This window comes from Stenella coeruleoalba (genome assembly GCF_951394435.1).
Source record: "Stenella coeruleoalba genome assembly, chromosome: 4".
In the NCBI taxonomy this organism is placed as follows: domain Eukaryota; kingdom Metazoa; phylum Chordata; class Mammalia; order Artiodactyla; family Delphinidae; genus Stenella; species Stenella coeruleoalba.
In genome coordinates, this window is record NC_137149.1 from 63,126,439 (window position 1) to 63,149,624 (window position 23,186).

The following is a 23,186-nucleotide window of genomic DNA, read 5'->3' on the forward strand; positions in this document are numbered from 1 at the left end:
GTGGATGGTCCCGCCATAGGGAATACAGCCTGGGGAAGAGGTCCATACAGATCATGAAAGGGAAACTTCAGTCACCTGGAGAGTGATCTAGAAGTGGGAGTGTGGGTTCTCGGTGGGCACATCCCTTTGGCCCTGTGGACTCCCCTATGACCAAGTCTAATGTATTGGATTTCACTCTCCTCTAGGGCCTTGTTGTCTTCTTCATCCCACCAGCATAAGGAGAGAGAATATAGAGGGGACGTTCCCATTTGTTAAAAACTTTAACCCAGAAATGGTACACATCTCGTCTGCTAACATTCCACTGGCTGAAACTTAGACAGGGTGTACAGAATTATAAGGAATCATTACTACCTACTAGATTGATTCTAGGATGGCAACAGGCATGGCAACGTGCTGTACTATAAATCTTAAGGAAAAACTGATATTTTTATTGTCATTATACTCAATACTTAACCAAAACAGTAAACAAGAATCCTCAAAATGACACCCCACACCCCCTTTCAGGGAAAAGATTTACAAGGCAGACTGTTTACCCTTGTGTCCCTGACAACGCTTAAGCACAGTGCCAAGCATATAGTCAGCATTCCATAAATATTGAGGAGTGCATGATTATTTATTATTTATTATCAGACTGAAGTAAAGATTTAATGCACATCGTGCTAGCATAATGGAATGAACTAGAGGAAGCAAAAGAGATGCTGTAATAGAAAGATGCTGACCAAAGAGTACTTCACTAAAAAGAACCCTTCCTGGGAGATGCCCAAATCTTAAAACCCCAATGCATTCACTCCTGGAGGATAGCTACCCGCAGAAGACACAGAGAAACCAAGAGGCCCTACATGTGTGTATACTTTTTCACTAAGCGTTGTACTTTAACATTTATTCAATTACCCATTTTTCTTTACTCTGAGAAAAGTGCTGTTCAGAAAATATATCTGAAGCATAAAGATATGATGTGGGCATATCTAGGACCGCGAGCCCTAAACATGAGTGTATGAACTGAAATGAAGACTCTGAAGAGGTCAGGGCAGAAGGGAGTGGGGGCGGCCAGCATGCAGGGAGCATCACTTCCACCTGCTGAACTCGGCGCCTAATGGGTTTTGTGTTGAAGACTTCCCCCTGAACTTCCTCTCAGAGCCTTGATGCCAGTTGCATGATGTCCTGATGATGTGCATTGGCAACTTTTAGGGAAATGGTGTCAGGCCTCGGTGATGCCCTCTTTAACTCTCTCACTCGTCTGGACTGCAAGTCTACTGCCATAATCAATATGAAAACACAATCCAAAGAGTATGGCAGCTTCTCTGCTGGCTCTCCCTCCAGAGCAAGTGTTTGACCTGCAGAATGAAAATTTAAAACTTTACTACTTTATAGTCAGACTTCACTTTTTATATGGTTCTCCATGCACTGTGACCATTTTGGAAATTCAAATGGTCTTCAGGTTCACAGAGGTTGACTGACCATCTGTACAAATAATTTTTAAGTGCTTATGAAGGACAGTTTCAAAAGAGGGGTTCTGAAGACAGTGAACAGGGAGCACACCAGTTTAAGCATCATCCTCTGTGCAGTATCCCTGCCCACCCTCTCGCCTCCCCAAGGAGCCTTGCAGCCCCCTTGCTGGGAACCCCCTACTGTCACTACACTCACACCTGGTGTGGCTGTTATCTGTTCACATGGGCCTCCCTCCTTGAGACTGTAAGATCTCTGAGAAGAAAAATGTATCTTGTACGCTTTTGTAACCCCAGTACAATAAAACATCTAGCAAGTGTATTTGTATGTATGTCTGTAATATACATACAACTATTTATTTATATATTTGTTTACATACACTTTTTTATTGAAGTATGGTTGCTTTACAATATTGTTAAAGTTTGTTTGTTAGTTTGTTAGTTTCAGGTGTACAGCAAAGTGACTCAGTTTTTTTTTCAGATTATATTCCATTATAAGTTATTATAAGATAGTAAGTATAATTCCCTGTGCTGTATAGTAAATCTTTGTTGCTCATCTATTTTATATGTAGTAGTTTGTATCTGTTAATCCCGTACTCCTCCCTCCCTCTCCCCTTTGGTAACCATAAGTTTGTTTTCTGTCTTACATATATGTTTGTTTACATTATATATATAATTTATTGACCATCACGATAAATACTCCTGAGTACATCATTTCATTTAACCTTCAAAACAGTCTTATAAGGTAGATGCTATAAGTTCTCATTTTAGAGATAAGAGAACTGAGTCACAGAAAGTTTAAGCAAATTACCCAAAGTCACATAATTAATAAGCGAAGAGCTGATATTTGAATCCAGGGTTGACACCAAGGTATGTTTTCAGCCACTATGACAGAAGAGCTACCAGCAACATTTACTTAGCATCTGCTGTTTGCACTTATGCAATGTTTTTCACATTCGTTGTTTCATTTATCCCACAAAGGATCACAATGAAGTGTGGCTCTCCGTTTAAAACATAAAATTTCCTTTGGGTGTATACCCAGAAGTGGAATTGCTGGATCACATGGTAGATCTATTTTTAATTTTTTGAGGAAGCCAAAAACAGGATCTTGAAGAGATATATGCACTTCCATGTTTATTGTGTTAGTCACAATAGCCAAAATATGGAAACATCCTAAATGCCCATCAACAGATGAATGGATTAAAAAAGGTGTGAGATATATACACAATAGAGTGTTATTCAGCCATGAGAAAGGAGGACATCCTGCCATTTGCAACAACATGGTTGGACCTTGAGCACCTTACGCTAAGTGAGATAAGCATGATATCACTTCTATGTGGAATCTCAAAACAGTCAAACTCATAAAAATCAGTGAAATGGTGATTAGCAGGGGACTGGGGGGAGGATAAGATAGATGTTACTTAGGGGTACAAACTTGCAAAAGTAGTAAATAAGCCATAGAGATCTAATGTGTAGTATGAGGCATACGGACAACAGTATTGTACTATAATCATCAAACTTGCTAAGAGACTACAATTTTAATTGTCTCAGCCACTAAAAAGAAAGTATAATTATGTAATGTGATAGAGGTGCTAAATATCGCTCCAGTGGCAATCATATTACAATATACACATGTATCAAATTAACACGTTATACACCTTAAATTTACACTATGTTATCTGTCAAATATATTCAATTAAAAACATGGGAAAACTGAGGCCCAAGGAGCTTATGTAACTTACCCAAAGTTGCACAGTTACTAGGCAGTTAAATCCAACGTTCAACCCAGTGTTAACTCCCACACCATGAATCACCTGGGAGAACTGGGCACAGCTGTACGTAAACATCATTAATGAGAAGAAAAGATGAGAGTTATGCTGACCTATTTCTTTTTTTCAGGTTCAGTCATTTTTAGCATCACTTGATGGAGAGAAGCTGGAAGTCTTAAAAAATGACCTAATTTCCATTAAAGACATCTTTGCAGCCAAAGAATTAGAGAATGAAGAGAATCAAGAAGTGCAAGGTAAAGGAAAGTAGCCAGTTAAATAACAAGACAAACGATTGGTGCCGTCCTTAGAAACTGCTGTTAATAAGCATAGCCCTTTGAACAGGAGAGAATTACTTAATTCAGGTGCTTCTCCTGCTCACTTCCAAATTCTCTGTGCATCTGCTCTTTTTACAGGAGCTGGTCACATTGACCTATAGTCCTCCTGTCCTTTGGGTGGGAACTGCTGAGTGAGGCACCTTTATTTCTCTGGTGTCCCTGTCATGTCACAGGCACACAGCAAATGCATCTGGTCAAGTGAACAAAGAGCACAGTGCACTCAACAGGGCCCTGATGACTGGAGTTTATGCTCCAGTGTCTGATTTTTTACCTGCACGTGGAAGTTGTTGAATGTGGTTGATCTTGATGGTGGGCAGGTCTTTCAATGGATTTCTTTTCATATTTTTCTTCTTCCTTTTAATTTCTGTGTGTAGGAGTTAGGGTGTATTTGTAAGTGGCCTACACGTCACCCAAAAAATACAAAGGCACAGGGTGCATCAAGGCATGATTTGTCAGGTTTGATTGATTTAGTCAATCACTAAAGTGAGCCAGGTACACGCTCTTCCAGCCAGACGATGACATGACCCCAAGGAGACTAGAACGTATTTTGTGAGAAGCAAGGCTTCCTTGAGAGAGGAGAAGAGGTTCCCAAAGTTGGACGTGCTTAATGATGAAGTTGTCCATTTGGGAGCAGAATATAGTAAAGCATTTGTTGTGTACATGGAGAGTGATTGACGTCATCACCAGGCACTAGACAGTTGTTTCACGTAGGTTACGCTGAAAACTTAAGTAACCTTGGACACACAAGGCTGGCTTCTCCTGGGATCATCTGAAGGGTCTTATTTGCAACATTTTCACTACTTACTTGCTATTTGTCCTTGAACAAGTTATATAACCTTTCTGAAATTCAGTATCTTACCTGTAAAATGGAGACAGTGATACCTATTCCTAAGGGCTATTGTAAGGATCAAATTAGATAATATATGCAAAAACATATTACAGAGCCTGGCACACAGAACTGCTCGAAGTGTTAGCTGTTATTATTATTAAAAGTGCTAACACAATTCCAGGAAAATAGTAAAGATGCAATAAGTTACAACTTTTATTTACGATTGTACTTGTGATAGTGTACATGCATAGCATGTACATCACTCTCTGGAAGCATTTTGTGCCCAGACGTGTTACATATCTTTAATCAAAGCTCAAACACAAGAGCTCAAATGCTTCAGCCTAGATGCTCGGGGCAAAATTGTTCTAAGCATTTGCAAACTGTCTTTTAAATACTATCTCCCGCTTTAGCCCCGCATGCTGACCTCATGTGCCTTCAGTTTAATGAGATATGCTCACTGCATCAAAATAGAAGAATCAGTTATACTGAAGCATAGGAAAAGGTCAAGATCAAAGAGACAGATGGAGAACAATGGTTTTGAGCATTTGTGTGTTTCTACAAAGTCACAAAGGATGACAATCTTGTCTTTGCTTTAATAATGAAGAAACTAAGATACTAGCTGTCAAAGGTCATGCAGCTAGTATTCTGAACCCAAGATGAGCTAATGTAGATGCCTCTTTTCCAGAGTAACAATCACCAAAAAGATACAGGCTATTTTTCTTCAGTTTATGATGCCTGAGGTAGACCTTTGCCTTACTGGGGATGTCATTCAGAACGGATAAAAACAGGATCCCAAATTCTCCCTAACATCAAAGAAATATTGTTTCCAGTGTAAGTGAATGCAGTATGGCATCCCCAACTAGTGCAATTTCTTGGAGAGAAAACTTGATTCAATACTGTTAAATAGAAAATGTTACTACATGTGTTATGTTCCGGTGTTAATATAGAGCTTCAGTAAATGGAGATTTTTTAATATGACCAAAAAAAAAAAAAATTGAAGTCCTGAACAGCATGCTTAAGAAATGGTAGATCGGGCTTCCCTGGTGGCACAGTGGTTCAGAGTCCGCCTGCCGATGCAGGGGACACGGGTTCGTGCCCCGGTCCGGGAAGATCCCACATGCTGCGGAGCGGCTGGGCCTGTGAGCCATGGCTGCTGAGCCTGCGCATCCGGAGCCTGTGCTCCGCAACGGGAGAGGATACAACAGTGAGAGGCCCACGTACCACAGAAAAAAAAAAAAAGAAAGAAATGGTAGATTAATCTCTCTTTAAGTGATGGAACCGTGTTACCTCCCATAATATGTCCATTTTCCTAAAGGGCAGTTCCAGATTATCAAAACACAATTACTTTTAATTAACTTAATTTAATAAATAAATGTCATTTAGACACCTAAAGAAGAATAGGAGAGAAGAATAGCAGGGTTGTCATTAAATCAATCCAATATGATGGAGTGTTACAACTCCAGAAAGGTGAGGGATTACCTAAAAGCTGTCGAGAGCAATCTCATTAGTGAGGGAGAGCAGACAATCCAGGAGCAAAATTCTGGGAGAAACCACAGCATTCTCATCATATTTTTTCTTGTAAGCACTTGCATTCCTAAAAGCCCCCTAACACCTAAATAATTTATTTGGTAGTCTTAGAAAATGTAATGAACTATCATTTTTAGATAAATTTAATATTGGGCTCCTCTGCGTTTAATAACATTAGCTAATGATTTGCATGTTTGTCCTACCAGCAGAGTGTAATTTTATCACACTGCCGTGGGTCTCTAATTTGGTTTACCACTATTGTGAAAAGATTTTTAAAAGATATTTTCTCTTTTTATTGACTTGGTGAAGATCTTCTCGGCCACACATACAGACCAAGAATTGTAGTCATAGATATTCTTTGTTGCAACATTCTTTAACATCTGTTTTTTATTTATATCCATTTTTCTCTGTGATGATTTTCCTAAAACATTTGCTACAAGTTATTGGTGTATTTCTCTGTCCTATAGAACGAATGCACATTTAAAAGCTGGAGCTACAGAGAGTACGTGTATCCTAATTTAGTGTTGATTACTCTCAAATATTTTTAATCTCCCTATGTTTATATCTTTGTAACACTTAACAATATAGTTTATATAAGACTCTAGTGTTTACAAAATTCTGCTTGCTCAGTACTGTGGCTCTGTGGACCTAAAAGGGTACCCTGAGTATCATTAAGGGTTGCAATGCTAAGCATAACAGTACTGTAAGTCATAAACACAGTGTTGTCCCAGGGCTCTCAAGCCTGAGAAGGGTCATTCATTTGTTCATTCAGTCATTTAGCAAACAGCTACTGACCACCTACAGCTGTGAACAAGACCAGTAGGTCCCTCCCTGCCCTCACGTGCCCTTCGGGCCAGCCCAGGGGTGCCCCAGCTAGAGCTGCGAGCAGCAAGGCTCCACCAGCCCCTCGCCCAGCTGCAGCCTGCTGCCTCGCCTCTGTGCTCATACATGGGCACAACTCGTCTTTGCCCAGCGGCTGGAGGGCGGGCTGCTGCTGCCCCCACTTATACTCTGACTGTGGGCTGTAAGGTTGGGGGAGCTGCCACATTCTGAAGGATGAAAAATAAATCATGCTTCTTACTTCTGTCATTTTCTATTTCCAGGGATAGAAGAAGAGGGAGAAGAATTTGCTAGCATGCTTACAGAGCTTCTCTTTGAATTGCATGTTGCGGCCACGCCTGACAAACTCAATAAGGTCAGCACCATATGAATCTCAGTTTTTGCTCGTTGGTTTTTTTTTGTTTTTTTTTAAAGGTCTCGGTTGTAAAATCCAGAAATCCACCTGAAATAGAAAAACCCCAAGTCCCAATGGCACATAGCGGGAGGGGAGTCCCAGGTCAGTAATTAAGATTCAAGGAGGCAACATCATGAAATGTGGCTGCGGAGAACCTGCTAGGCTGTGTCGCGAGACCTGCATTTTAGTTGCAGTTTCACTGGTAATTACCTTGTGACCTTGAACAAGTCATTTCTCCTTAAAATAGGGTCTTAGATCAGATCAGTGGTTACCTTCAGCCTAGAGGAGGAAAGAAGGTGCAGAATCACCAAAGGGCTTTTTCAAATTCCATCTCCCCTCCCCTCGAAAGTGACATGCCAGCATTAGGCAGAGAAAGCACATCTGCCAGAGCCAGGCCACTCACACAACCCCTCCCACGGGAAAGCCGGTGCTTCGTCGTGTCTAAGACCATCTGAGCTTTCGCTGTCTGGCTTCCTCTGAGAGTAACACTGGATGTTTTGCAAGTTCCTACAAGGTCTTGCGATGGCATTTCTTAATGAGGTCACTGATCATTAATTACTTAAAACTGTCATTTTTCCCATTCTCTCTTTCTTCTCTTTTTTTTTTGAATTTATTTTATTTATTTTTTTATACAGCAGGTTCTTATGAGTCCTCCATTTTATACACATCAGTGTATACATGTCAATCCCAGTCTCCCAGTTCATCCCACCACCACCCGCTCTCTTTCTTCTCTTTAGCGATCGGTGGTTGACACAGGTCCTCACTCATCAAGGTGGGTGAGGAAAGGGCAGACTGAGGCAGTGAGGTGGAGAGATGAGCAATTTCTTTATCTCTGATAGAGGTCACTGATTCTGGCAGGCCAGTGACTTGAACACAGCAGGGAAATTGCCTCGTTCATCTCCACACAGCACCTGCAGCAGCTCAGAGAGTGTGTGTGGTGCCTCCGAGGTCTCACTGGCTTATTTACGTAGGTAAACCTTTGTCCCTAAAAGAGGACACACCAAGCATGGTTTGTTAGGTTTCGTCTCCCCTAATCTTCTCCCCATTAACTTGCCATCAACACCATGACACATTAAACTTTGACATGCAGGCTTTCAAATGAGAAGTAAGTTTTGCATAAGCTCAGACGCAACTTAAGCAAACAGCTTAAACTATAATATAAAAGCTGGTAAGTCCGCCCTTTCAAAATTCAGGGAGTAACAGATAGGGAAGGTGGTGTCTGCTTGTTCAAAAACTTTTAAGGCCACAAGTTGCTCAAACTGCACTCATGTGAAGTGAAATTCATCACAGTTCTTCTCTTGTTCCCACCCCCCGACCCCGCCCTGCGAGGTTCTGGCATGGCTGGAGAGGAGCAGAGCCATCCTTCATCTTCCGGTGCGATACATTATTAGGTTCATGAAATATTAAGGGCTTCATGAGACATAGCAGATGAGGAAATTTGCTTTAGCAATGACCCTGGCTAAATTTCATATATATATATATATATATATATATATATATATATATATATGAAATTTTACAGTTGGTCACAAAAAGTGAAAAATATACTATGGCTTTTCCAAAGTGACGGTCATTTTTATTCCTATCTGAGTATCATTTTATTTTTATTTTAAGATTTTATTTATTTATCTTTTGGCGGCATTGGGTCTTCTGTTGCTGTGCACAGAGTTTCTCTAGTTGCGGTGAGCAGGGGCTACTCTTTGTTGCGGTGAGAGGGCTTCTCATTGCAGTGGCTTCTCTTGTTGCAGAACACAGGCTCTAGGTGCACAGGCTTCAGTAGTTGTGGCACACGGGCTCAGTAGTTGTGGCTCGCGGGCTCTAGAGCGCAGGCTCAGTAGTTGTGGCGCACGGGCTTAGTTGCTCTGCGGCATGTGGGATCTTCCCGGACCAGGGCTCGAACCCGTGTTCCCTGCATTGGCAGGTGGATTCTTAACCACTACGCCACCAGGGAAGCCCTGAGTATCATTTTAGAATGCTTTACCAAAAATTCTTCAGGCCCTGCAGTTTTCTCTCCATACATTCTTACTCTGTCCCTTTTTCTTACTGTATTTTTTACCAGAAAGCAATAACAAGGTGTTTTTAAGGAAGTTGAGGAATTGCCCCATCACTCTTTAAATGTACAGAGAACCACCCTTGGCGGTTTAGGGTTTGATCCAAGTCGTGGGATTGGCTTTTGTGTCTCCATATTTGTACAATAAACGTATTGCTTTGGTTGGGGGCCTTTGCAGGCCATGAAAAAAGCTCATGACTGGGTGGAAGAGGATCAAACTGTGGTGCCAGTAGACGTGGCCGAAGAGTCAGAGGACACAACAGAGAAGGAAGAAAAGGAAGAGAAACCTGAAAACCCCGAAGAAGACAAGAAGGAAGAAAGGAAAACTAAGACAGTCGAGGTAAACGCATTACAGATCATCCGCCTAAAGAGCAGTAATATTATGTTCATTTTATTAGCAGCCTAATTTTAAGTGAGGCAAAGCCATTTCATTTTCATTTATACCCTATTCCACACTATAGAAATATGAGTATTAATGTAATAAACACTAAAATTTCTCTATACCAGGACATTTCATGATTTAGCATAGATATTGTAGCTTTCCTCCATAGCGTTACAGTTATAATTTAAAGGAAAAAAGATATTTAAGAACATAGTTGATTTATCTTTAGGGTAAAATTCCATCATATCAAATTTGTAACCATAACATGTCCTTATGCCCCATAACTAATGAGGTAATTGAAGCTTTTTCCAAAAAAGAATTTCATTGCCACAGTTTTTATTCTGTAGTTTAATAAATTTATATGTGCATAATTTATAATCTGCCTATGTTCACAAATGAGTTTGTAATAACTTCATTTTACGTTGAATTTTAATTTTAGAGAAGGAAAATTTCAAATTAGATCGCTCTAAAGAAAAATGTCCTCTGAGGTCTGTTCAATTCAGCCACCCTTCCACACGCTTTCATGTCTGTTGTGTGCCCAGCACTGCTCTGAGAACTGGGGACCCAGCTGTGAAGAAGGCTTGTTATGTCCCTGGGACCTGGTGACACTTCTGTTTTATGGTAGTATTTCCACTTAGAAAAGTCTTAGGTACACCCATTAATCTTTGGGTAAATTTTTTCAGGTCATATTTGTTTTGGGGGATTTTTTTCCAGGAATTATGTAATTGTTTTAATGTCACAGGAGTTTTTTAGAAAGCATCTTCTCCATGAATAATTTTCTGATTTGTACTTTTTGCTTTCAGGAAGCATACATGCAGTCCATCGAAAGCCTGGCAGAAGTAACAGCTCGCTGTATTGAGCAGCTGCATAAAGTAGCAGAATTAATTCTTCATGGACAAGAAGAGGAAAAACCAGCTCACGACCAAGCAAAAGTTCTGATAAAGTAAATGTTACTTTTAATTCTTATTTTTCCAATTTTATGTATACGTGCCATTCAAATGCACACACACACGCACACACACGCATACACCCTCAGCTACTAAAGATTCAGATTTTATGTCAACTAATTCCATTGTTCTGTGGTCATCTTAAGAATTAAGAACTCTCTTAAGAAATGAGCCAAGTTAGCGAGAACAGTAATAATTAGCTAGACATTCCAGGAATTATTTATGAAGAGATTTGAGGGAAGACACCCTAAATCATTCAGAGCTAAGTGTTTCTTTTAATAGATCAGAATCTTGAAAGTACAGACCTTTGAATATAATTACATTTTCAACATGCCACACAGATAAAAGACACCTTAATGGACCTTCTCAACTAGTTTCACAGAAATATGCAAACACACCCCCACTGTTCCGAGGGACTTACACAAGCTCTGCATGTTCTGAATTCTGGCAATGATGGTCACTAACATAAGCCAGTTCACCGTGGATTGCTTTTGCGTGCATATTTGCTATCATATGTTTATTCTTCAGTAAGCTACTATTATTAGTTTAGTGAAATAAAAACGTGTATATATATATAATGTTATACACATGAAAATAGCTGGTATGGAGCGTTCATTAAAATAATTGATTATGGAGCTGAAGAATAAGCCATTAACTTTTACACATATGACTGTAAGCTATGGTATAGAAAATCAGCACAGGTCCAAACGCCTTCTCATTATTATATAGACACAGGAGCCCAAATAAGAGCCTCCTAAAAATATATGGGGACACACACACAGACACACACACACACACATCTCAACACATTCACTCACTTGCTAGCTAACTAGTCTTCACTTACTACTACATTTGGCATTGTAGGTTGGGGAGCAAATTTTTGGTGGAAGGACCTTCCAAAAAGTCATTATTAGTGTCTCTGATGGCATTTTTCCTCACTTGTACAGATTTGTGATCTAGTGTAGATTTTCCTATCTAAACATGTGAAAATCCAAGATATTATAAGCACTGCACAATCCTGCCCTTAAAATGCCTGCAAAGAATATGTACTTGTCTCGACGAAAAGAAGGAAGAGGAAAGGGCGACATAGGAAAAGTTTCAAGTATTGAGGAAAACATCTGAGTACTGTTTTATATTAGCATGCTGATTGGAAAGAGGAGGGCTGAAGTCAGAAGTTTCTGAGTATGGAAAGCAGAACCTTACCCTTAGCTCCTGTCTGATTCTCAGCCCCTGATTGTCCCAACCTTACCAAGCTACTCCAAGCAAAATGTAATAAGGCCTCATATATGTCTGTACAGTAAGTGCCTTTCCACCCACCTGCCCAAGAACATAGGCAGAACTGCTCTTTGCTATCTCTTGGCCTTACTCCTGACCCTTCCTGCAGATAAGTTTTGGATGGTTGGGTGGATGGATGAGTAGTTGGATGGATAGATGAGTGGAAGGAGGGATAGATGGATATAGCTCAACAAACCTGAATACATAGCTTAGACAGAACCCCTATTTATCAGAACAAAACTTGCCTCTACTGACATCACTAGATCTTTTAACATGTAAGATTCTTAACTTGGAGTTATTGTTTTGCCAATAGCATTTTAATCACTTCATAATAGTCTTACATACTTATTGTTTAAAAAAATCAGGCAAAATGCACCATTGTTAGGTAGATTGTTTTCAGCTTTTGTCATCATCTATAATGTTATGACAAACATTGCTTTGTTAAATATTTGTATCTATCTTGCATTATTTTCTTGGGGTAAAGTCCTAGGCGTGATGGCTGGAATAAACATTGGGGTAAAGTTTTGATGTATTTGATGTAAGTCTTAAAAAACATATTCTACAGGATCTTTATTTTGAGGCATCTCATAAAAACATAATCAAGGGCTTCCCTGGTGGCGCAGTGGTTGAGAGTCTGCCTGCCAGTGCAGGGGACACGGGTTCATGCCCCAGTCCGGGAAGATCCCACATGCCGCGGAGCAGCTGGGTCTGTGAGCCATGGCCGCTGGGCCTGCGCATCCAGAGCCCGTGCTCTGCAATGGGAGCGGCCACAACAGTGAGAGGCCCGCGTACCGGAAAAAAAAAAAAAAAAAAACCCATAATCAAGATATGAAGAGACATCTGAGTTTGAATTTCTTCATCTATAAAATGGGAATAATAATGGACCCTAATCAGGTCATTATGCAGATTAAATGTGATTATGCATATAAAAGTATTTAACATAGTATCTCAGTGAATGTTCATTATTATTTTCAAATGAACAATGCTGGAGAAAAGTCCCTTGGCAAGAGTTTTATACCCCTTGTGGAGCTCAAGCCTGGTATTTTCCTGCATATGCCTTTGCTTCGATAAAGAGGTAGGGTGAGAATTAGATTAAACTGTGATTGTGAATCATGGAAGAATACTGAGGAAAATATTTCTACAGGCATCTTCAAACTTGAGTGCCCTTCTTTTAAAGGGAATACTGTATTAATATCAATAATTGTATTAACAATACAATTATTTTTCTTTATTAAAAATACCCAAATCTCTTTTTTTCTTCTTTCAGATTAACTACTGCAATGTGCAAGGAAGTGGCCTCCTTATCAAAGAAGTTCACAAATTCTTTAACCACTGTTGGGGTAAGATTATGATACTGATTCTTTTTTCACCTTTTTGAGGGGAAGGCCTACATGGGGCTGTGATATGAAGTGGAGGACATAGTACCTTCTTTGATAGCTCCACAAAGCAGAAGCTCTGCCGGGACATTTGCTAAAATGAGACCTGAGCATCTTCTTTAGCTATAGGCAGCTTAAGGCTCTCATCTGACTGAGTTCTAGCCCTGATGCGACCATATCAGACATACAGGGTATTGGGTGGATTTTCAAACCTCTCTGGGCCTCATTTCCTTTATTTGTTCACTAAGGTTCCTTCTATTATTTAACATCTGCGATATATAATTCCACAATCTCTAGTAAAATAATTCTGCTTTATTGTTACACTTCAACTTTGACCAAAAGAAAAAAATTTCACCAATCTGTAGAAGTGTTTCTGTTCCCAAGGCAACAATTTTGAAAGGTTCGGCATTCATTTGGAGCTGTGGCTTCTGGTTCTTTTCTTTAGAAATCAGTCATGTTTTGTAACTCAACCTAATGGGATTGGAGAAGACAGTGGCAATTATTCCTTTTCAACCTTTCTTCTTTTCCTTTTAAGGCCCTGGATGCAAAGGCAGATGATTCTTTACAAGAGAAACAGCAAGTTTCACTTCCTGTTTTAGCTAGGGTGTTTGGGTTACAAATGAATTAGTTTCCTAGGGCTGCCTTGACAAGTACCACAGACTGGGTGACTTCAACAACAGAAATGTATTGTCTCACCATTCTGGAGGCTAGAAGTCTGAAAGTAGGGTATTGGCAGGGCCATGCTTCTTCTGAAGCCACTAGGGAAGGACCCTTCTCTGCCTCTTCCAGCTTCCCAGGCATTCTTTAGCTTGCAGCAGTGTAACCCCCATTTCTTTCTCTATCTTCACATCATCCTCCCTGTGTGTGTGTCTGTGCCCACATTTCCCTCTTCTTATAAGGACAGTGGTCATATTGGATTAAGGTATGACCAGTACAACCTCATCTTATCTAATTGAATCTGCAACACCCTATCTCCAAATAAGGTCACAGTCTGATATACTGGAGGTTAGGACTTCAACATATCTCTTCCTAGCACAAAGTAACAGAAACAAGCACTAAATAATTTAGACAGAAAGGGGAGCTTATTAAAGGTAGTGGAGGTATATGAGCAGCCGTGGGGGACCCATCACCAGAGCTCATGTACCTTCTCTCTGAAGTGTTGTTATTAATGTGACTCAACTACAGCAGTTCCTGGTTCTCTTCATTCAAATTCCAGGATCCTGGGCGAGAAGGTTTGAAAGGCTCAGATATGCATCTTGGTGTCTCCAGTAGTGATGAGGACAGGGTCGTATCATGTAGACCTACTTTGCTGCTGGGGTACACCTCTTCGCACCCCCACCCCAGGCAAAGAGCAGGTCTCAAAAAAAGCAAAAATGATTGTGGACTGGGCTGTCCGATTTGTGTGCCTCTCAGACTTCTGTAAGTGGCTTAGTTGATAAAGGATGAGTTACATACCAACTATTCATTCTGCTGTCAAAGCATATGGTTTGCTTCTCCTATTTTGTAAAAGACCAGCTTTTATATTTGTCTAATTTCAGGCCTTCAGCAATAGAGCTTCACTGTAAACAGGCAGAGTGAAGGGGGAGGGTAGAAGCTCATTGATAGGATAGGCTTGATAAAATACATTTATGTGATTGGCATCATCTAAGTTAACTGATGCCCATGGACTTTGGTGTAACTGCTAGATTTACAGAGAGGTGTGAGCTCTTAATCAGGATGGAATGACCTTGGCGACTCAGCTTCCCAAGGCTCTACTGTACCCTCTTCTCGCTCTTTCCAGTTTACTACCTGAGAAACTGAGTCTCAGAAGGGTGAACGATTCACCCAGTTGACTCAACTCCCAGTTGGCTGCCCATCAGACACAGCAGACAGACAGCTAACTGTTTGGTTCTCTACGGTTGCCTAGTGATGAGGATGTATATGTCTGTGTCTATGTGTGTTATATGTTTTATATGATTCATGTTAAACATTAATTAATTTATGTTAGTGGGTGATATTCATGGTATTGCTTTCTATTCCGTTTAATGTATTGTATTCCAGCACAGTGCTTCTCAAACCTTAATGTGCAAGCAAATAACCTAGAGAGCTTATTAAATGCAGATTTTGATTCAGTGGGTCTAGGATGAGGACTGAGATTCTGCATTTCTAACAAACTCCCAAGTGGTAACAGTGCTCCTAATTCATATCCTACATTTTGAGTAGCAAAGCTCTAGCAGATAAATGTGTACTTGAATAAATACACACACATAAAATACACACACACAGGGCTTTCCTGGTGGCACAGTGGTTGAGAGTCCGCCTGCCGATGCAGGGGACACGGGTTCCTGCCCCGGTCCAGGAAGATCCCACATGCCGCGGAGCGGCTGGGCCCGTGAGCCATGGCCGCTGAGCCTGCGCGTCCGGAGCCTGTGCTCCACAGCGGGAGAGGCCACAACAGTGAGAGGCCCGCGTACCGCAAAAGAAAGAAAAAAGAAAAAAAATACACACACACACACTTGTGTCCAAATGTTTGTATGAACACAATCAGGAACACACAGATTATCGTTTGGAGAAAGAAAAAGCCAAGTCTAAATGGAGTTTACTGAAATACCATCTCACGACAACAGTACCTCTCATCTTGTGCTGTGATGAATCATTCACATCGTCATTGTTTGTATTCTCTAAAAGAGCCATTATTCATGACTTGAAGTTAATGAGTATATATTGCTCTCCAGACTCTATTTAAATTGCTTGCACATCTCATTGATTCTGAAAACCGATGCCATTTTATTGCCCTCATTTTGATTATATTTTAGAGGTTTATTGATAATCAAATAAACATGAAAGCAAACCATAATGGATTTTCTGGTTACTTACTAAAATGACTGGGTTTTTAAAGAGTTTTTCCCAAGACTCCATTCTGGTTTCCCCAGTAGGACATTACTTAACCCTCGGTAGAGTAATGTCAGTGAAAGTGGGCTGCTCTGGGAAGAAATAGTTCATTTATATACTTTTGTTTGTCATAAAGTCTTTCAAGTACAGTGAGGGAAAGCAGCCTATTAAGACTGCCCTCTTCTTTCTAGTCCCTGTAATTATTTATTGTCTAAGAGTGGATTGAACATTTTAGATAGAGAAGACTGGACATAATAATAATGGCGACATGAACACTGACTCCCACTTTTTGAACACCTACTTAATATCAGGTTCTGTATTCTGCATTTTCCATGTTTTGCAAACTGGGTTATGCTGACCTGTTTGCAAGTTATATTTAAGAGTGTTTTAACTTTACTGCCAACCTTGAAGACACACCCTATAATCAAGTACCCGTGTTTGCATTTAAAAGAAAAAAGACTACAGACCAGGTCTGGAACTAGGGTAGGCAAGTAAAAGTACATAACATGTCTACCAAATTTAAGGGGACTCCCCCCCCCACAAAAAGAGACAAACAACCTCAGTCATCTAGATAAATATTTTAATGCAGTATTTTAAAAATCAAAATTAACACCAAAAAATCATGATGAACAAAATATCAAAATTTTAAATAAAGACTGAATCCGACCCTGTACAACTCAGCCTCACTCACCTCCCCCTAATCCCAGACCTGCTACGAGCTTTAAGTAGTTTAAAAGGTCTGAGTGTAAATTTCTAGCTACATGACCTTAAGCAAGTTACTCAACCTTCCTGATTACTATTTTCTCATCTTTATTTTTTTAAATTTTTTTATTAAGATTTTTTTTGATGTGGACCATTTTTAAAGTCTTTATTGAATTTGTTACAATATTGCTTCTGTTTTATGTTTTGGTTCCTTGGCAGCAAGGCATGTGGGATCTTAGCTCCCCAACTCCCCAACTAGGGATTGAACACGCACCCCCTGCACTGGCAGGCGAAGTCTTAACCACTGGACCGCCAGGGACGTCCCCTATTTTCTCATCTTTAAATCGGGGTTATCATGGTACCTACCTACCTCCTAAGATTTCTGTCAAAATTAAATGATCGTGTAGGGGAAGCACCAAATATGAAGCCTTGTCTGTAGTAAGCATTCCACTTCTCCCCTTCTTCTCTAAGAGATTCCTCAACAAAGCCAGCATCTGCATTTTCTGGGACAAGCCTTGGAGTATGAGCACCTAATCTGTCAATTTCATCCTTTTGATTCCACAGAGCAACAAGAAGGCTGAGGTCCTTAACCCCATGATCAATAGTGTACTGTTAGAGGTAAGTGGCTTCCTGGAGCGAAAGTGCTTCTGAATCAAAGCAAATGTTAGAGCTACATTTTTTGTGTGTGTGTATTTCTCCCAGGCAGCAAGTGTTATTGCAATTCTAAATTTTATCGTCTGCAGTCTTTTCTGAGTACATTTGTGTAGTTAAACCAGCTGTAAACCCTCGGGTGAAGCAGCAATACCTCATTTTCAAGAATTCTGATTATAAAGAGAAACGCTAAGCTCGCATGTTATTTCTGTTGCTGTTTCCCCCGACAGAAGCACATTTCTGCTGCCAAGTTTGACACCAGATTTAACACTGTGATAACTGGCTGCAATGAGGTATTCTTGCTCAGTGGTGATTTTCATAAAAATGGGGACTTCCCTCCATTTACATAACCTTGAGTTTAGCTAGGTCTAAGCTCCAGACTGGCAAAAATGACAAGTAGAATGTTTATCATCTGCCCGTTCAGTGACCAGAGGCAAGACCCTCTGTGACCGCTCACTCCGTGGCCTGCCCACCCACCAGGACATTGTAACATGGACATGCAGCTGCCCCGTACAGCTGTGGCTTTGCCAGAAGTAACGATGTAAGATCGAAGAAGAGAAGCCCAGGAGGCCTCATTCTTGACTTAGAGGCACTGTGTTCCACCTGTAATTAGTGGGGAAAACCTTCTATTAGGGACCATCTCTAAGGAACTGGCACATCTGTAACCCCACTGAAGCCACAAGGTGTTGACAAGTTGAGTTTGAACATGGGCAATGCATATACAGTAGTTTCTTGCTGTCTGAAGTACCTGTCAAATGCAAAATTTGGAAATTACAAAAGTCAGGGAGGGCTACCTATGTATTTATAGCAATGCGTTTAGGAATTGGGTGTTATCGTTAAGGGAAACTACCAAGGTACAAGAATAACAATGTGGTGACAACAAATGTTATCGTTTAAGACAAAGCCACAGAGGGGGATGGAGTTGACAAGAAGAGACAAGGAACCATAGAGGCAGGTTCTGGAGGACGCAGCTAAGAGGAAACCCAGGCAGTCAGAGACAGAATAGAAACATCCAAAGAAATGTGTTTACATCTTTTTTAAGCACCAACATTAAAAGAAAAATATTCTAAAATAGTGTGGGGTATGAGGAGAAGGAACATTATCAAATGGGAGGAATTGTCAAGCTGGAACTCTGACAATAACCCTCCAACCACAATTTTCTCCCTTCATAGGGCTGCAATAGCACCACATACATACAGGATGCCTTCCAGCTGCTGCTGCCTGTCCTGCAGGTTTCACACATCCAGACGAGTCGTTCCAAAGCACAGCCATGACCTGGCCAGACTCCATCTAGTTAAAGGAAACAGCAGGCTCTGTTGCTCTGACATATACCATTTCATGGAATGTTTTCGACGCATCTGACCACAGATGCCTGTTTGGAGACACTACAAGCAATTTTGCACAGACAGATTGAGAATGCAAGTTCAAAGACAGTATCATTTCTCTTAATGTATACGGTTGTTTTTACAAGTAATTATGTTTCCTTTATGTTAATTTAAATTTACATGGCTTTGTATTGATAATTTCCTTTATCTGGAGTTCACTCAAAATATTCATTTCTATTTTCCTGGTCAAGCATGTGATATTTGGAAATTCATGGACAGACCCTAGACTTTATATTTCCACTTTTAAATTTCCCATTCTTCTAGTATGACTTAAAATCAATTCTTATCCTAAACTTAGTTTTGTTATATTAATGCCACTGTCAGAGATAACACTACTCATAGACATTACCTATTATGGTGAAAGAGAAACGTAAGTATCTGTTTATAGTCATGTACTCTCAGAACAAGCATTTATTGAGTTCCTACTGTGTGCTCACAATAGAGGAACATGATCTCACCCCAGTAGAGACAGATATTCTGAGAGGGGATTTATAATAATTCTTAAAATGCTTTAAAATACTAATAGCTTTTTTAAACCTTAAAAAATTTGAAGAACAAGGTAAATTAGTGTTTTTTAAAATGTTCTACCCTTCAACTGATTGTACTTTTTTATCCCAAGCTTTACATATGGGATGAAAATACATATGAAAAAGGATACTAAAGAATATTTTGTTTAAAATTGAATTCTTATGACTATAAGTACATAATAGCACAATCATAAAGCTTGTAAGTATTCAGATAGAAAATTAAGGGAATTACAACAGAGTAGACCCCCAGGACTGCATTTCTATATCTACTACAGTTGAGTCAAGCTGTTCCACGAATACACAGATCACACTCGCCAATGGCAAATGTAATGATTGCTTCTAAAGTCAGAAAATGCTGATGTGTGGATGACTAATTGGTCACAATCCAGGAAGCTGCACAGAAGACCCTGCGGCCAGGAGAGGCCTTGTCAATGGGCATTTCTCCCCCCGAGCCCCATATAGTCACTCTGGGTAGGGGTCTGTACAATGTTCCTATCTGGGAGCCCCACTGACATCCCTCCAGGTACTGTCACAAGGTGTCTTGCACAGTGGCTCTCTCCAGGCCAGATGAAGCCTATACTTTTGCCAGGGTGAAAAAATCCCTCGTTCACTTTTGGTTTTATTCCCCTGATAGAGTTCCATACAGGCAAAGTAGGTATATTTTTGTATCATCCTACTTCTCAGCATTTTATTTTCCAATATCCTGCATTTCATTTGTGTATCTCCTGAAACAACAAAATGGAAAATATAAGAATTTATAATCTGGAAAAAAAATTCTCTGAGGAATCAATTAAAGCTGGGTTTTCCTACTTGCTTTTTTTTTTTTTTTGGCTGCTTTGGGTCTTTGTTGCTGTGCGTGGGCTTCCTCTAGTTGTGGCGAGCGGGGGCTACTCTTCATTGTGGTTCACAGGCTTCTCATTGCAGTGGCTTCTCTTGTTGCGGAGCATGGGCTCTAGGCACGCAGGCTTCAGTAGTTGTGGCACGTGGGCTTGGTAGTTGTGGCTCGCGGGCCCTAGAGTATGCGGGCTTCGGTTATTGTGGCACACGGACTTAGTCGCTCTGCGGCATGTGGGATCTTCCCAGACCAGGGATCAAATCCGTGTCCCCTGCATTGCCAGGCAGATTCTTAACCACTGAGCCACCAGGGAAGTCCCCCTGCTTGCTTTTTGATTGCCTGAAATGTTTCTGCTATTCAGTCTAGAGAACAGTTAACTCATGAAAGTGTTCCATTTGCCTCATCATAAATTTTAGACGTTTTGTGTATAGAGCAGAAGAAAGGGTTTAGATTTACAATTTCTTCACATCAGATGTTTTAGCATCAGATGGATTTATAGACGATGGAAATGTAAAAGAAACCAATAGTTTCAAAGGGGCTAGATTCCCAAAATTAGACTTTAAGCCTAACTGCACCCATTTAGTGCATAGCAAAAATTTTAATCATAAAATGAAATAGAAATCTGCGAAAGAACAAGAGAGATAATTATTTGTTTAAAAGTGGTTGACATTATTTACATTGCATTTATATATCTTTTAATGATAGAATGTCAAGGGTTGCCATATGGAAACGTAGGCCGAGAGATGATTCCTGGGGCCTAGCTCCATGGTCTGTGAATTATATTATTTAAGAGAGAATCATCACTTAAAATGTATCCACTCTCCAGGATTGCTCTCTTTCAATACTGTTTTGCACCATCACTTTTATTTTTTTTATTTTTTTATTTTTGGCTGCGTTGAGTCTTCGTTGCTGTGCGCGGGCTTTCTCTGGTTGCGGTGAGCGGGGACCACTCTTCGTTGCGGTGCGTGGGCTTCTCATTGCAACGGCCTCTTTTGCTGTGGAGCACAGGCTCCAGGCGTGTGGGCTTCAGTAGTTGTGGCACACTGGCTCAGCAGCTGTGGCCCATGAGCTCTAGAGCACAGGCTCAGTAGTTGTGGTGCACCGGCTTAGTGGCTCCGCGGCATGTGGGATCCTCCCGGGCCAGGGCTCGAACCCGTGTCCCCTGCATTGGCAGGCGGAGTCTTAACCACTGCGCCACCAGGGAAGCCCCCACCATCACTTTTAAATAACTGCTTCTTTGCTTTGCTTTAAAAGCTAGCAAAGCACAGGATCCAGATCTGGGCACATGTCAATCCGTTACTGAATGAATGATTTAGCAGGCTTACTTTGTAGGTTTTGTATTCCTTCAATAATCCTTTACATAAATTGGGTTCATTTTACTCTATGCAATTACCCTGAACATGCATGCCAGTTTTTTATTTTTTCCTTACATCAGGTGCAAAAGATGTTCTAGTCTAAATAATGAATGTAGTCCTGTGCCTGTGCCTTATTAAATAAAAAGCATATTTCAAATTCAAAGCAAAATGCATCCAAGAAAAATTGCTTTGGGGTATTGATACATACAGCTCTGAAGGGCAAAATCCCAAATCCTAAAGCAAAGGCCTAAGCGTAAATATTCTATCCCACCGAGGACAGAAGACTCTCTTTCCTCTGGGTCTCACACTGGGCTGTACATCAAGCCTGTGGTTAAATGAGCAGTGTGGCTCACTGGGGCAGTGCCAGGAATGAGCTGCTTCAGCTGCACCCACAAAGGAACCATGGACCTCAGCTGCAGAACTCAAAGGCGAAGAAGCACCAGCCTTGGGAAGGCAAAGGAAAGTGCGAATTACATGGTAGAAGTCCCAACCGAGAAATGAGAGTGTCTCCAGTGCTTTGTAGAAGTCAGCTGCCCCTAGGGGCTTGCATGTCTGGGAAATTACCTTCTGCACAGGCCAGCCAGGCTGCACTTAAGCTAGAAACAAAAGCAGGCAGATTCCAGTCACAGCCATCTCAGAGGTCCAGGATATAACATCTTATGAAGTAATTCAGCAAAAATGTGAAATAAGCATATTTCTCTTTTTTCCTAAAAAAAAAAATGTATGTATGTATGCTGAACAGATGGGGTGGATCATAACACATGACTTCAATCCGTATTTAATTTTATAAAAGCAGTTATTCTTCAAGGTCAAGGTAAATTTTGTAATGTAAAAATTACCCTTTGGTCTTCCTCTTAAGTGTGCCCTACGTTCTGATATTCAGATCCAGGCTTCAACTTGGCTTCTTAAATTATTGTGTTTGTAAAGGCACATCAGAAGAGATCATAATGAAAATTCAGTTCAGAACTGCAATTCTGCCTTGATTTTGTAGTTGATTAGAATTCAAAAATCTAATCTAGGAGTGGATTCAGACCAGCCATTCTTCACATTAAAGAAAGTTAACCATTTGTTGTATTTTTCTAGGTATCTCATAACTTATTCAGGTTTGTGTTCATTTTCTGTATATTTACCTATAAATAGATGCTCCACTACAATATCTGCTATTAAACAAATCTAAATTCTTTGTGTGTGTGTGCACGCTTAGATCCTGAAATAATCTGAGTTATTCTATCGTTTGGGCATTTTACCTTTAGCAATGATTAACTTATTACAACCCAACAGTAAGAAATCAGTGGTGTTTCTGATATTTCTAGTGTCTCCTGTCATCGTAGACTGGGAATAGAAGCTGATTATGGAGGGTAAGAATTTTGTGTTGGGGGCTTCCCTGGTGGCGCAGTGGTTGAGAGTCCGCCTGCCGATGCAGGGGACACGGGTTCGTGCCCCGGTCCGGGAAGATCCCACATGCCGCGGAGCGGCTGGGCCCGTGAGCCATGGCCGCTGAGCCTGCGTGTCCGGAGCCTGTGCTCCGCAACAGGAGAGGCCACGGCAGTGAGAGGCCCGTGTACCGCAAAAAAAAAAAGAATTTTGTGTTGGAATTGAAGCTACATTTACCTTTGTCTGAACCAGAGAATATTTTTCTCTGCATGAGCTGTCAGCCAAAAAGCAAAAGGCTTATGTCTGCCTTTGGTCAC

The 23,186-nt window shown here is 40.7% G+C and overlaps 1 protein-coding gene across 4 annotated transcripts in view; it reads left to right on the plus strand.

Moving 5' to 3' along the window:
• Positions 1-22,678, plus strand: part of FAM114A1 (family with sequence similarity 114 member A1) — a 65,905-nt gene extending 43,227 nt beyond the window's left edge. For all 4 annotated transcript variants that reach the window (XM_079919389.1, XM_079919390.1, XM_079919392.1 and 1 more), the window contains 7 exons: positions 3,345-3,468; positions 7,009-7,100; positions 9,368-9,529; positions 10,375-10,514; positions 13,061-13,133; positions 17,307-17,360; positions 18,566-22,678. In XM_079919389.1, coding sequence (XP_079775515.1) covers positions 3,345-3,468; positions 7,009-7,100; positions 9,368-9,529; positions 10,375-10,514; positions 13,061-13,133; positions 17,307-17,360; positions 18,566-18,667 — 747 coding nt within the window. In that variant the 3' untranslated portion in view covers positions 18,668-22,678. The remainder of the gene's footprint in view (positions 1-3,344; positions 3,469-7,008; positions 7,101-9,367; positions 9,530-10,374; positions 10,515-13,060; positions 13,134-17,306; positions 17,361-18,565) is intronic.
• Positions 22,679-23,186: the final 508 nt, after the last annotated feature.